This window comes from Meleagris gallopavo, chromosome 7, assembly GCF_905368555.1.
Source record: "Meleagris gallopavo chromosome 7, MGAL_WU_HG_1.1, whole genome shotgun sequence".
Lineage (NCBI taxonomy): Eukaryota > Metazoa > Chordata > Aves > Galliformes > Phasianidae > Meleagris > Meleagris gallopavo.
The window spans coordinates 24,076,852-24,091,523 of NC_139410.1; the positions used below are offsets into that span (position 1 = coordinate 24,076,852).

Below are 14,672 nucleotides of genomic sequence, written 5' to 3' on the forward strand. Positions count from 1 at the left end.
CTTTTAAGTTCAGAAAGAACATAATTGTATAGCCCCCAGTCTAAAATATGTGACGTTCAGCACATGATTTGAGGTTTCAGATGAAATCTTGGTCCAAATGCTTCTTGAACTCCAGCAGTTCAGTGGCATGCCCACCACCCTCTGGAACAGAATCTTATCCTATCTCCCCACCTGACTCTCCCCTGAGACAGTTCCATGCCATTCTCTCACAGAGCAGAGCTCAGTGCTGCCCCTCAGCTTCCTATGAGGAGCTGTAGCCTCCATATAGCAGTACCCAGAGCTGCTCCCAGCGCAGGGTGGGACAATCCCTCTCCTTCACCCAGTGGCAGTGCTGAGCTGGATGCATCCCAGGGTACAGCTGGCTCTCCTGGCTCCCAGGGAACTCACCGAGATTCAACTTGTGTCAACCAGAACCCCTAGATCCCTTCCTATGGGGCTGCTTCACCAGCCTCTTGGCCCCACTCCCTACATTCATTCAGGATTGCCCCATTCCAGGTGCAGAATCCTGTGCTTGCTCTTTTAAAATTCATACATTTTTGTGTGTGGATTTACAACTCCCAAAGGTTCTGCAGACAGCAGGACAGGAAAGCGCATCTGAATGTTTCTCTTCACTATAGTAACCAAATCTTGAGGTTTATTGCCAACAAGAAGTTGCTACATGTAAATGTGTCAATCATGAGCTACATGACTGCTATACAAATCACAGTGACTGGAATTTTTCTAAATCATTCAACTAGGACAGTTTCTGCTTTGGCTGACTAAACTTTGCTATGGTTTCTTGGGTATAATTTGTAAATACAGCATGCTCTTTACACAAGTCAACTGCATACTTCAGCTGTCTGCATTGACAAAAAGGAGTAAAAAACTTAGATCATTTCCCAACTCTGCTTGGATGTTACAGACTGCTTTCAATACCAAAAATAAGGAAGTTTTGATTTTTCTTTCACAGAAAGCTAAACCAAGAGAGGACTACATTTAACATTCACTGGCTGCAACTCTTCTTCAGAGTAAATCGTTTCTGCTTCTATTTGTGTTTGTGATCTCATAACATGAAACAAAATTAGAAAGTTTAAAGTGAGTGCTTATTAAAGAGCACATAATGGGTACACACAAAAGACAAAAATTTTGCATTCTGAGTCACAAACCAGAAGCAAGGAAAACTACCTGTTCTAAAGACATGCAATGAATATAATGATTGATGCTTGAACAATGATCCTAAAGAACTTCAAAGGCATGAGGAAGAAACTTTTCTTAAATTTCTGAAGAATAGAAAGACTGCTTCATTGAGGAAGAAAAAAAAAAAACTTTTATTTGAGAGAAAATCTTTACCCTGAAGAACCAGTTAATTGCAAAAAAAGTAATAATTGAAGAATATCCTTCAAAGAGGATGGATCTTGGTATTGGCTCCCCTGACTAAATTGTATCTGTATTTACTGAGTAATGAACTACTGAAGTCTTTTTCAGTAGGCACTGTTTCTCTTTTTTTCTTTTTTTCCTTTTTTTTTTTTTTTTTTTTTTACTGAAATCCAAACAAGGAAGCTAAGTGACACACACGTAACTCACAGTTGTTATCATTAAAAGACACTGCTAGTAGAAATATTTTGGTCACCAAGCTCATATTATACATGATTGGCATTAAAATACTGTCAGGTACGAAGGACTTGACAGGGAGAGCTGAAAAGCTGTGGACCAATACTGCAATAGGGAGTGAACATCAGTATCCAGAAACTATGAGGAAAATATAGGCTCGGGTTTGGCTTGGAAAACATAGTACACTCACTTTGGTGTACTATCAGGAGACATTTAGAAGTCTCCTGATGACAAGAAGACCAGTAAAGTAGAATTAGAAAAGCTAGATCCAGAAGTCAGACTGCAGTTTTCTTTTGATGCTGCTATAAAACTCCAACCTCGCAATCTCAAGGCACTTATTATCCCCCCACATCACCCCAAAAAAAGATTTGAAAGCATCGGCCAAAATCAGTTATCATCTCAGTGACATCAGAGAGAACCTGAACCTCAGATTTGCAGGGATTTATTGAAGGAGATTATACAGAATTGCTATACTCCGCCATAATAGCTTTAGTCTTTAAAACAGTTCTGAGGCGAAGGTATAAAGTTCTTTTTGGATCAGCTTTATTTAGTGAACTGGTACAAATTCTGACTTTCCTATCAAGACAATGACCTACCTGAAACAACTATGAAGCATTTTCTAAACTGAAGGGTCTAATTTACAAATATATATCGTTAACAAAATCATTATTTTATGGTATTTCATGCTTAGGTTTAGTTCTCAAAGGAAGCTGGTCTTTCCACTTAATTTTGCCAAAACCTACCAAACCTTGATGAAGGAAAAGAAGAATCTTCTCCAGAGGAGACTTTTTGATTCTTAACACTGATGCAGAAGTCTACATATATGGATCAAAAATAAGTGGCCCACATTAAGTGTTCCCTTAGTACATTTGAGTGCTTGACTCAGTTTTATTTCTGAGCTGAATCTCATCTCTTCTCCAAGCTGTGAAGGTATATATATGTGGTTTTTATAGTATTTTCAGGATTTTATTTGTGCTCCCAACTCATGAATATTTATTCCCTGAAGGATGAAGTTTAAGTAATAAGGACTATTCTCTATCTTGGTTTGCTCACATTTTGTTCACTCCAGAAACAAAATCTGAATGTTGCCAAACAGGCATATGGAGCTCCTCTAAAAGCACCAGATAAATATTAGAGGTTTCACCGTAAGTTACATTTCAAAGGAACATGGACAGGCTTACATCTACTGCTGATAACAGTATTTGTTCCTAGTGTTATTCTAAAGGTTTATCTCCTTCCCCACTCCCATGACAAACAACTTTGAAAATAAAATTGCAATCAATATAATGACCCTCCTGATGAAGGATTATTAGTGTTTTTTTTTTTTTTTTTTTTTTTTTTTTTTTTTTTTAAGTTGAAATACACTTGGAAGCCACTGAAAAAATGTGAAACATACATCATACATTTGGAAAGGCAACTTCTCCACGCTATGATAATTATTTTTTTTCTTTTAAATATTGATAATACCCCTAATTCTTTTTTATTTAATTAGGAAATATATCCAATAGAACATATTAAATATTTATATTTTGCTTGTATTAAGCATTAGAAAATTCTACTTCCAAACTTGGAATACTCTAGTATGGGCACTGACAGTTAAAAAAGATCTGATAAAATTGCTGCTTAATGAGAATGAATAATATTTTTAAGTTCTCTCCACAAGTTTTTTTTTAAAAAAGCTCTTTTTCAGCATCCAAATAGTATGCTGGAACTACCAGGAATTTGGGTAGGGAAGAAAATCTACAAAGGGTGCTGTGCCAACACTAACTTTAACAAACATCCTAAAAAGTATAAATACAAATATTAAAATGTATATACAGAAATAAAAGTACTTTATCTCAGTGTCCTCCCTATAAGCCCTCCAGGCCCTTGCATGATATCTGACTTTCTATCCCCCTGCATCACCTCAATCCAATTTTAATGTTGAAGAGATGTTTCTGTGAATGCAGCCCTTTTTCAGAAGTATTATCAGTAGCCTTCTTGCTTCTGTTGGGAATCTAGTGGTAAAAAACACTGAGTCTATTAACTCAAAATAGGATAGAAATCTGCTAACCACATAAATAAGAAATGAATGAGCAGAGGTACAAGATTCTTGGTTTCTCTGCCGGTACTTACTGAAGAACTAATGAAACAGATCTTTATCTCCACTTTATGTATGAAAGCTTCCACCATCAAATACAACTCAGTTTCCATCTCTATCCTCTTCTGTTTTAGCTCCCTTACAAGTATATCATGCTAATTTTTTCATTTTTCCCTCCAAAACATCCACCAGTTTATTATTATGTCTTATCAGTAAGTCTGACATCTACAACACCACAATCCTTTGCTTAGCTAATATTCTGATGTTTAATATCAATAAAATTCCAATCCTAAATTGGCTTGCAATGGACTTGTTTATAGCTTAGCTCTTTTTATTACATGTCATTTTGATTTGCCACAAACAACATGATTCTGCTTCTCTGTTCATGAGCTTCTTGCTACAGGAATAATCTGAAGTTTAGAAAGGCTTCAGAGCAAAATAGGTACAAAGCTATAAAAATTACTAAAGACCCAACATTCCAAGTCAAAGAGAGGAGCTGATAAATTAGGTAATTTTTAAGATTAATCTTATTAAGAGAGAATCAGTGGAAGCAGCACAATTTTCAGCAGCAGAACAAGCCATCTTATACTACAGTACAGAACAGTACAGAAAACAGTCAGAAGACAAGAGTTTTAAAAACAATTATGTTAGGAAAACTTGACCCATTCTCATTTGTCCCCCAAAGTGCCAAACAACTGCAAAGAAATCATCAAGATCAGGCTCTAGAAATACATTCTGACTAATGGTGCTATTTTCTGGAGTTTTCCTTTCAAACAAACAAGATACTCCACCAAAAAAGATCCCACTCTCTTCACACTCCGCACAAATAACTGCCAAGGATGTCAAGTGCTTCTCCTTGTGCATTTCACCATCATCTGCCTGCTACTCAGCAGCACAAAGTGTAAGCAAGATTTTTGTCTTAGAATCATTTCATTTGGATTTAACAGGCTTTTTATAATGATAAAAACTCCAGATCTCATTACCAACCTCAGAAGCCACTCAATCCTGATTAATATGACCCAGAAGGGACTATGGAAATTAGCATAGACTTCACTGGGAACACTGTAGCAGAAAAATATTTGCATACTGTATTCTGTAAAGGCTCTTTCTTGGTTGAATATATATATACACAAACTGGCTGTGGAAGCAATTGAAGGACTCAGGTAACCCCTCTGCATAGCACTGCAGTCAATCCAACTATTATTGTTTCAGAATGGCTTTCAGCTGTAGGTGGATCAGCTTTAGTGCTTATCCCTGGATGGTTTTATTTGGCTAATCTTTGTAAGTTGTTTGCTACAAACAAATTAATGATGCATTCTCTTTTAACTAAACATCTTTACTGTTTGTTCTTTGCTCTATGTTGCTTTCTCATTTTAGTCCGTATGCAAGTGGTCATTTGCTCACCAGAGGTGAAAGTACAAGTGGACCGAAACACTTTTTGTTCCATATTTGTTTATAATTTGTAAAGGCACCTATTTATAGCTTCACATGCCATAGAACATGATATGCAAACAGTAACAAGATTTGATCTACTCATATGGTTGATATCCTTCAGCTGAGAGGAAACGTCCACTATTTACCGCAATGGGCATCTTAAACTGCCATGAAGCCAGGAAGGGAAAAGAGTAGCTTAGGGATTATGGCACACAAATCTGTTGAAGGTCCTTGGAGAACACATATTTTAGGGCCAGTCTAAAACAACCAGAACCGCACACAACCCTCTTCACATTCTAATCTTTTAAAAACCAGCACTGCAACCACACTGTAGTAGTGTCAAGACATAGCATTCAGCTTTGGAGAGACCAGTTCTTCAACAAAATAAGGGATAGAATCATAGAATTACTCAGGTTGGGAAAGACTTTTAAAATCATTGAGCCCAACCACAACCCTAACTTTAACAATCCTCCACTAAATGTAGAAATTGGAACGCAAGTGATGCTTCCATAGCCTTCCTGAGGTAAACAGTTACAGAACAGGTAATTTTTTGAGAACATGCAAAGGAACAGGTTTAGGAAGTCAGTGATTAAGGCAATGCCTGCACATAGCTGTATTTCTTGCCATTTTCTGGGTTAGGATGCCACATATCAAACACAGAGAATTACTAAAAACATCTGTGATGGGCATAGTGCTAATATCTGCATTAAATTCTCTAGACTTCACCTTTTCCACTTCTGAGAGAAAATTGTAATGGAAAAGAAAATAATCCACAGATACTGTTTTAACACCTGCTTGCCTGGCAATAATTACTAATGTATAAAGGAGATTAAATATATCAGAATGCTAGTACAGTGTGAAACACTATAGCAAGGCAAACTTGTTCTCTCATCTAAGTTAACTATATAGGACCTGTCTTTACTACAGGTAGAATTTTGCTCTTATCTTGCTTGGAGGGCAACAGGACTTGGAGCTAAAAGATACTTTAGAATAAATCAGTGCACCTATAAATCTGACAAGAGGATTAATATTCTAACTGTGTTAACAATTATTAACTCACCCAACGGTTCTACAATCATTACCCAGCTAGAGAGGAAATGGAAAAGTTTACAGCACTTCAGTAGATTTATAAGCCAATTAAAAATGACCCTCCTCTAGATTTCATTAGAAAAGCCTCTGGTTCAGCAAAATCTCACACATGCAAGCAAGGGTTTTCCTGAGGAAAAAGGACGCAAAGGATCTTTATCATCTCTATTAAAGACTCTTCCTACTTCCCTGAGAGTTTTATATTCCTAAAGCATCCTTAGCCTCCTGTCAGTCCTCTCATAAGCACTTGCAAGATGTGGGGTTGATGTAAGTTCTGCTCTATACCTATTGTGACCAAGGTATCATTGTCCAGCACCAGAGATGCTCTTCCTGTCTTGTGATCTCACTGCTCCTTGCTTCCACCCAAAACCATCTTGTCCCTTCCATTTGCTGTTCACAGTGGAGGAACTTCATCAGCTAACAGGGAACTCAAACCTGTACTTCATTTGTGCAATTATCTGAGCAGAGTGTGGAGTATCTCCTTGCTATCTATGCTATTTTCCACACAGCTTCATAGTTCCAATGTAAGAACCTGCCCTGACACTCAGAACAGTCTCACTTCATTTCCAGTTCCATTCTTTCTTTCAAAAACATTACTGAAGAACACCCCCTTTTTTACTATGTACTTCAACACATCCTTCCCTGCATTTCTTTGTATCTTTTTGTATAATTGTGTTTTTCAGCTTTGTAAAGAATTTCTCAATACAGATGGCATAAAAATTGCTATCTAAAAAGAAATAGCATTGTATTTTGTCCCAGTAATATATACAACTTGGACCGACTCAAACTGCAGCACATATGCAGGTAAAATTCTGAATTATTCAACACTTAAAAACATCGGAAAAATCATTTTCTTGTTACAAGTCATAAGATTTATGTTTTATGCCTCCCAATCAATAGCTAATGTGTCCACACACAGCTGATTTATCCATATTGAAAATATAATTATAAGCCTAGTTTGCTCTGAACCACAGAGTCCTTTTGTAACAAGATTATTTAAATACAAATGGGGTTAGAAAATAGGTTTTAAATAGCTAATCTGTCTCGTCTTCAACTCCAGCTGCAGAATTTACTAACATCATAAACACAAGCTGAGTGAAAATGTAAAAGGTTTTCCGATTCTCCTCGTGATCTGTCTATGCAGTGCTCTCATTAATGGTGAAGTTGATGGGAGCTGTATGAGTGCTTTGAGAGGAGGATAATATGCCCTGCAAGCCTTGTAATATCTATGAAGAGAAAGGGATTTTAACTAGTGATATGGTCATATAAACTGGTTTGGAAACATCTGTCTTAACTGCAGCCCAATAAAGACCTTCTGTACCCAGGTCTCAGATGCATTGAAGGTCACATACATTACTTTGGCAGACAAAACCTATACCCCGATGGCTGAAAACAACTCAGGAGCATGACTTGCAATAGGGAATATCAGTCATTAGCGAGGAAATTATCGTGAAATTTACTCAGGGATTTTGCTAATTCTACCAAATGTGGCTGATGGCCCATAACATGCAGGGGGGAAGGGCTGTGCCAGTAAACCCTTCCCTGAGAGCACTACATTAAGAGCAGCTGGTAATACCCCATAACTTTGTCTTTGGGTCATGCAGATAGACTGGGAAAAACTGGAGTTTCGATCTGATCAGGATTGAGAATATATTAAGAATTCATGTCATTTTTACTCTAAAAGACTCCACTCTAAAAGAGTGGAGAAGGCATTTCAAGACCCTGCTTTCCTTTACTGATATGGAAACAAAAAAAAAAAAAAGGAAGACAAGCCTCATGTTTCTGCTTAGAAACAAATGATAACTATCAAAGGTGATTTCTACCCCCCTCTTTCCACTTCAATTATTAATTATTCTATCAGACTGGTTCCTAACAAAGCTCCACTACCTTAAAAAAAAAAATAATTTACAAGACCACATAGGATCCTTACACTGATACATAATCCCCATTCCAACAGCAATAAATGACTAATTACCAACAAGAAGTGCTTGGTGAGAGGCATTCAGTAACAGCCGTACATCAAACGCAAACTTCCAGCAAAACAAAATAACACTTGAAAGCTGTATCAGGAACCCTAACAGGTCCAACACATAACAATATCCTATATTGATACAGCAGCAAATTCCATGTCAGAAACCTCAAGAAATAATGGTTTAGATTTCAGAGCCCTTTCTGAGACATGAGTCACAGAACTGCCCATGTCCGGAAAGCACAGATCTCTGAAAGTTTCAAGAAAATAAAAAAAAAATGAAACCATTTTTTTCTTTAGTTGTGTATAATCAATGAATATAAAGATGTTATAATTAAGAAATAAACAAGAGAGTTTGGCTAAGTAGGTTATAATAACAAAAAGAGAATAGATAGAATGCTTACCCACGTCCTGGGCTCGCTGCAAAACTCAAGAGGAGGGATCTCCAGAAGAGATCCTTTCCCACTGGTAGTCAGCACTAAATGGGTCTAGGAGAGGTGGAGCCAGGCTCCACCCCTTCCGGCAGCACAGGTGAATTGCCTTCACCTGTGCTCCCATCGCTGACTCATTGCTCACCTCAAGATCAATCAGAGGTTCAGGCCATGATTCAGCAGTTCCCATACAATTTGGAATACGGATTGTACAGGAGTAACTTGATTTTCATTAATTCCATGGACAGGCATACAAACTCTGACTTGCTTGTGTTATGTGTTACTTGCCAGTTTATCCACACTGCAGTGTTCTAATAAACCATGAAGTCAGTCCATTTCGGACTTTCACTGTCAGCTTTTTCCAATCAAGTCTGGTGATGCATCCCAAAAACCATGTCAAGCCCTCTGCCTGGGGACACAGACAAAATGGCTCTTTTGGATTGGAATTATACTATTGGCATTCATAGTCAGTGTGACTTTTAGAAACCGATGTGCAGGGGAAGAATATCCAAATCCTTCTCCTAATGTTACCACCTTGTTCTTCCACAACGAAGTTTCAATTTTCCTCAACTACATACAAAAATAAATATCTTCCTTTGTGGTTTCCATTACAAGAATGTATAAAAATTATCTTTCCAAAAAAAAAAAAATCTACTGAAGCTGTAGAATTCATTATAGTTTCTCCTGAATCATCTTCATGCCTGATCATTTAATAAAGGAGAGCTTGGGTTCTTCATAAATTATGATTCACTGCTAAATTCCTGCTGGGCTTATTCTTATTCTTGCATGCAATATTGGTGCTAGATGAGGAACTCACAAAACAGAATCCATAGGGCACGAAGATTAGCTAAGTTCTGCGTATTGTCTTTTCAAATTTCCACTTAAGAAGAATGTTAAAAAATAAAATAAAAGGTCAAGGAGTCTCCAAAAGGGAGACAGACTGAAGAGCTGGATATGTAATCAAATCTTTAATTTTAATATATAATTTAAACAAGTCACAATATCAGAGAAGGAAGCATCATTTAATGATACTGAGTCTGTAAACATCTCTCCGTTCTGGATTGCAGAGACCTAAATGTAGAAGTCCAGCAACAGATTAAGTTCTCAACTATATTCAGTTAAGAATGAAATTTCACTGTTTTAAAACATTTTTTTTAAAGTATACCTATTGGGAGTGAAGCTAACATAATATAACTTAAGTGACACATGAAGCAGAGCCACACTTGACAATTTTATGATCATCTTTGGACCAAAATATCCTCCTAAAGAAAGGCAGCTTTCATTAGCTTTTCCTAAATCAAACTATGATAAAACCAAGACAGTGACAATGCAGTGGATTTTGAAACCACAGAAGTTGACATTTCTATACATGCATTTCAAATGTCTGCAACATGCTCAAGAAAAGAATTAAGGAGCCCTTCTCCTCTCCTCCTGCTGATCCTCACCTCTCCTAACTCAACATCAGTATGTTCTGGAAATAGAGTCTTCTTCTTTAACACAGTGTTTAATCAAGGTGTTAGGCAAAAAAAAAAAAAAAAAAAAAAAAAAAAAAAGAATACAACAAAACCAGAAGTTTACTTGATCACTCTTACAACGTTCTCTTTTATTTTCACCAAGTATATACTTCATTTACCACCAAATACTGCCATGCTACCAAAGCTACTGATCCTCACAACAGTGAATACAGTATGGAGAAGATAGTACAACTCATTAAAAACTCACTAACAATTCATATTTTCCACATTATATTTTAAACTTCTCCATTCACATCTGAGGTGGCACTGCTATGGCACATAGACTTGCCAACTGCACCTATTATGGCCACACATTAAACCTGCAACACAACAAGTATGACTCCTGCATAAAAATTTCAGGAAAAGCCTTGAGCACTCTTGGTGCATCTGCTAAATCATCCTACAAGTCATGCTGTAGTTCCAGCTTTCTCAAGCTGAGGAGCAATTTACCACCCGCCTCCCCCAGCATGCACTCCATTGTTCTGACTAGCAAGTGTGCATAAAATTGAGTTAATTTTCACACTTCTCAGAGAAAGTACCTATGTGATTAGTCCTGTTTGGTCTGGTGTGCCTGGATCAAAGCCAACCAGGCACAGAAGCATGCAGGTCATTTCAAGTGTCCTAAGTAACCCCATAATTTGAAAAACAATGTAGTCCTGAGGGCATAAACATGTATTACACAGTTGGCAATGAAGACGCAACAGGTTAGATCAAAACAGCCCATAAGTTCATTCAGGTCTGCTTTCTTTACTGCTACCCCAGTTCTCTGATCAGAAACTGAAGCCATTTCTCCAAATCCCTTATTGAGCCTGAACCAGAAAATCTGAAAGGCATCTGGAGTTCACACCTACCCAAACAGTGTCATCTTTTCTGTACTGCTTCCAGTTGCGGCCGGTGTCACTGAACATCAGAGTGTAGCTGGTTACCCAATCAGAGCTCCCATACCTGCCCTGGGTAGCGACCCCAACAATCTCCACTCTGTCTCCAAGATCAACCTGTAGCCACTGCTGCTCATTGGAGTCCAGAGGGGACCAGCCTCCAGCTCCTAGGAGAGATGGGATAAAGGTAGTGTAGGTAACTTACAAGAATCAAGAAATTAAACACAAAATATCCTACCTGTTTTTCTTAATTAATCCAAAATTTATAAGGAATTCTGAATTGAAGAATTTTTAGGAAATCTATTCATTGTCGGCTGGAGAAAGGTCATTAAGCATGGCACATCACACACACACACAATCTTATCTTTTCCATCACTCAACTGCTTCTACAGCTCTGGAAATGATGTCTAATTTCTAATTTGATATTTTCTTTTTTGCTGTGTTTTGAAGGATGAGGGAAAATGTTAAGTATCTTGATGTGTGCCCTAAGTGTTGGGGAAAAAAACCAAAAACAGTTCAATTAGAGGTTGCAAACGCACTCAAATAATACATTGTAAAGCTGGAGAACATCTGGACAAATAACTAAAAGGAGTGCCTTCACATAGTAGAGTGGTCTCTTCTTCATACAAGTTTCACGTGAAGATTTTTTTTTCTCTTTTAAAAATCAACTACAAACATGATTTGCAAGTTTTCAACTTCCACTCCCCATTCTTGAATGGAGATTTTTGAAGTCATGCTCGCGTGTAAGCTCAGTTTGTAACTCACGTGTTACAAATCCTTTAAAATACTTGAATACTGTCTCTCAAATTCTTCTAGTAGTTAAACAGGTACATGATAATGTTAGAGCAATGAAACATGGAAATGCAATCACTGCCCAAATTATAACATTCCACTCAGTACAATACATATGTGCTTATGGTTAAAAAGGCAAGTTTTCCTAGATTGCAATACATTATCTCACGTTCTCTAGCTTATTCCTATACTTTTTAATTATAGTTAGCATTTCTGTTACCTATTTTCTACTTGCACACGTTCATTCTCTATATACATTCAGCATTCATTCCAGCCTTACAAATAAGTGAACAACACAGCTATGAAAAACAGAGAAGCCATTTGTTCCCAAGTATCCAAAGCAGCAAATTTTCAGGCTGCCATTTTCAGCAACTCATCATCTTGCTTCACTGTTATTATCAAAGTTTACAAGAGTAGTTTCATGCAATTACATTGAACAAAACTCCACTAGAAAGGGGAAATACTGTGTTGAGATTGAAGCATTAACAAATCTACACAGAAACTACAAGAATATTCCAAATATACACTTCCAAATAAAGTATTAATAAATATGTTATAAACAGCTGGGTTTACCTTTATATTTTATTATCTACTCTGTCTCAAAGCTGATCCTTTTAGTAGAGTATTAAAGTGAACTGAGATGAAAGATCAATAAGTGTGGCTGATATCAAAGAACTGCATTTCAATGACTTTGCCTTTTAAAAATATTCTTGATTTCCCTGGACTATATTGGATTTGACAACCCAAAAGTAATTTTTTTTTTTTTTTGTCTAAAAGTAGGTATTAAAAGTTTCATTATTCATTTTGTTAAAATAGGATTTAGTCCCAGTTCCTGAAAAAGAAGTGTGCTTATTCCAGCTAGAATGGAGCATGATACCCACTAGGTGTATACTCAGTGACTTAGTCTGCACTCTCTACCAGAATGCTCCAGGGAAAACAGTTTGCAACCAAACTGATGTGTACTGCTTGCTAACACCATGATTTATTTATTTTTTTTCAATGACAATATAAATCTTAGTATTGCCAAAAATATTATTTTACTTGCCTAAAATAGAACACTCCTCTTCCCTACTAGTGTATCATGAAGATCTAACCAAAATATTAGGAATTTCACTCACTTATTATCTGACTGCTTTAAGCCTGTGCAGACACACAGCTCGAAGAAGCCCAGAAGCCTGCAAGCCGAAACTCCTAACAGTGCACTTTATTACTATTATTTTCATGCTATACTGAGGTGTTTTTTGTTTTTGTTTTTGTTTTTTAAGTCACAAACTACATATTACTATTCAAAATCAATCAGCTGCAAATTCAGCTTATAAGGAATTGTGGCTAATGCACTTGGAGCCAAAGAAAACCTTTTAGAAAAAAACTCACCCTTGGCACAGACCGAATCAACACAGAAGGCCATAAAAATTCACCTCAAAAGTTCTGGCAGGCAATGTTACAAAGTTGTTCCTTTCGCCACTCTAAAGAGCTTATTCGAGATCTATTCAGTGAGTATTAAGAGAGATGTGGGCATTTTCTTCTTCCCTTTGTTATATCTTCAGTCAGTCATTCTCCAACACATCAGCAACTACTAGATGGTGAAAAGTCACCCATAAGTTATTTGAGATGAGTTTCCAGTAGTTGGTTAAATATCATGACAAGCACCCATTCTATGTTGTTTGTACTCTCCCGTTCCTACTGCTAGTCTAGACATTAAGATACGCTTTGCATGGAAGTATTCTGCTTTATTATGCACCATTGTTTCCCATTCTGAGCACAGCACAATATGTTTATCCTTTGGAAGGAAGTCAAAAGAATAATAGATACTGAATGGAAATGTGGGAGTTTTGCACTGGGCTCAAGCTCTCAAATCACAGATTATAAGGCATCTCTGAACAGCATTTCACTTCACATGAGCACATTCGTCTGTACAAAGTGTCATTCTTTAAATGTGAGCACTGAATAATGCAGCGATGACATCTCTTAACATTACCTCTGAAGGTTTGGTTGATCTTGCAGTCAAGAAGTCAGACTCGTAAGGGATGTTATGGGTTACAGACAACACCCTTTCACCTCACACTTTCCCCTCGGAGGGAGAGAAAAAGAAGCACCCCAAAAATCTACACTGTTCCCCTTTCCAAATCTTTCACCATTATAATTTCTGCAGTAATTAAATTGACTTGTGAGAATGGCAGGTAAAATTTCTCTGCAACAAAGACTACCAAAAACAATGTTAATGAAGACAATATCCTCTGAATAGGTACTAGCATAATCCTGGTGTTACTTTCCTGCAGTTGGGAATAAATTCTTCTCACAGAGGGCAGTGATACACTGGAACAGGTTGCCTAAGGAGGTTGTGGATGCCCCATCCCTAGAGGCATTCAAGGCTAGGCTGGATGTGGCTCTGGGCAGCCTGGTCTAGTGGCGTGTGGACCCTACAAATAGTGGGTGGGGGGTTGAAACTCGATCATTGTGGTCCTTTTCAACCCAGGCCATTCTATGATTCTATTATAAGGAAATTAAACAGAATCATACGTCTTTTAATAACAGAGTGTAGCAAAAACATAAAATGGACAAAATGTGGCACAGACTACAGTTACTAAATAATGACTTTTGTTTTTTTTAGGTAACCTGGAAAATAATAATGTATGAAGGTGCTACATTACCTCTCTCGAGAAAGTGGGAGAGCATGATCAAAGTCAATACATTTGGCACTTCACAATTTGATGTCTGAGAAGTAGGCCATTTCCCCATTCTGTCTACCAGATCTACACTGCCATTCAAGGAATTCCACACATAGTAAAACAGCAAGAAAATGGTTCAATGTAGAAAAAAAAAGTCCTAGTAGAAATATCATGCCATAGGAACATATATTGTTCCATGTTCATATTGCTCCATGGCAACAAACAATAA

At 37.2% G+C, this 14,672-nt stretch overlaps 1 protein-coding gene across 1 annotated transcript in view; it reads right to left on the reverse strand.

Moving 5' to 3' along the window:
• The window catches only part of CNTNAP5 (contactin associated protein family member 5), a 244,070-nt gene that overhangs the window by 164,642 nt on the left and 64,756 nt on the right, over positions 1-14,672 (reverse strand). Inside the window, exon 3 of the mRNA XM_085228567.1 lies at positions 10,956-11,149. Coding sequence (XP_085084693.1) covers positions 10,956-11,149 — 194 coding nt within the window. The remainder of the gene's footprint in view (positions 1-10,955; positions 11,150-14,672) is intronic.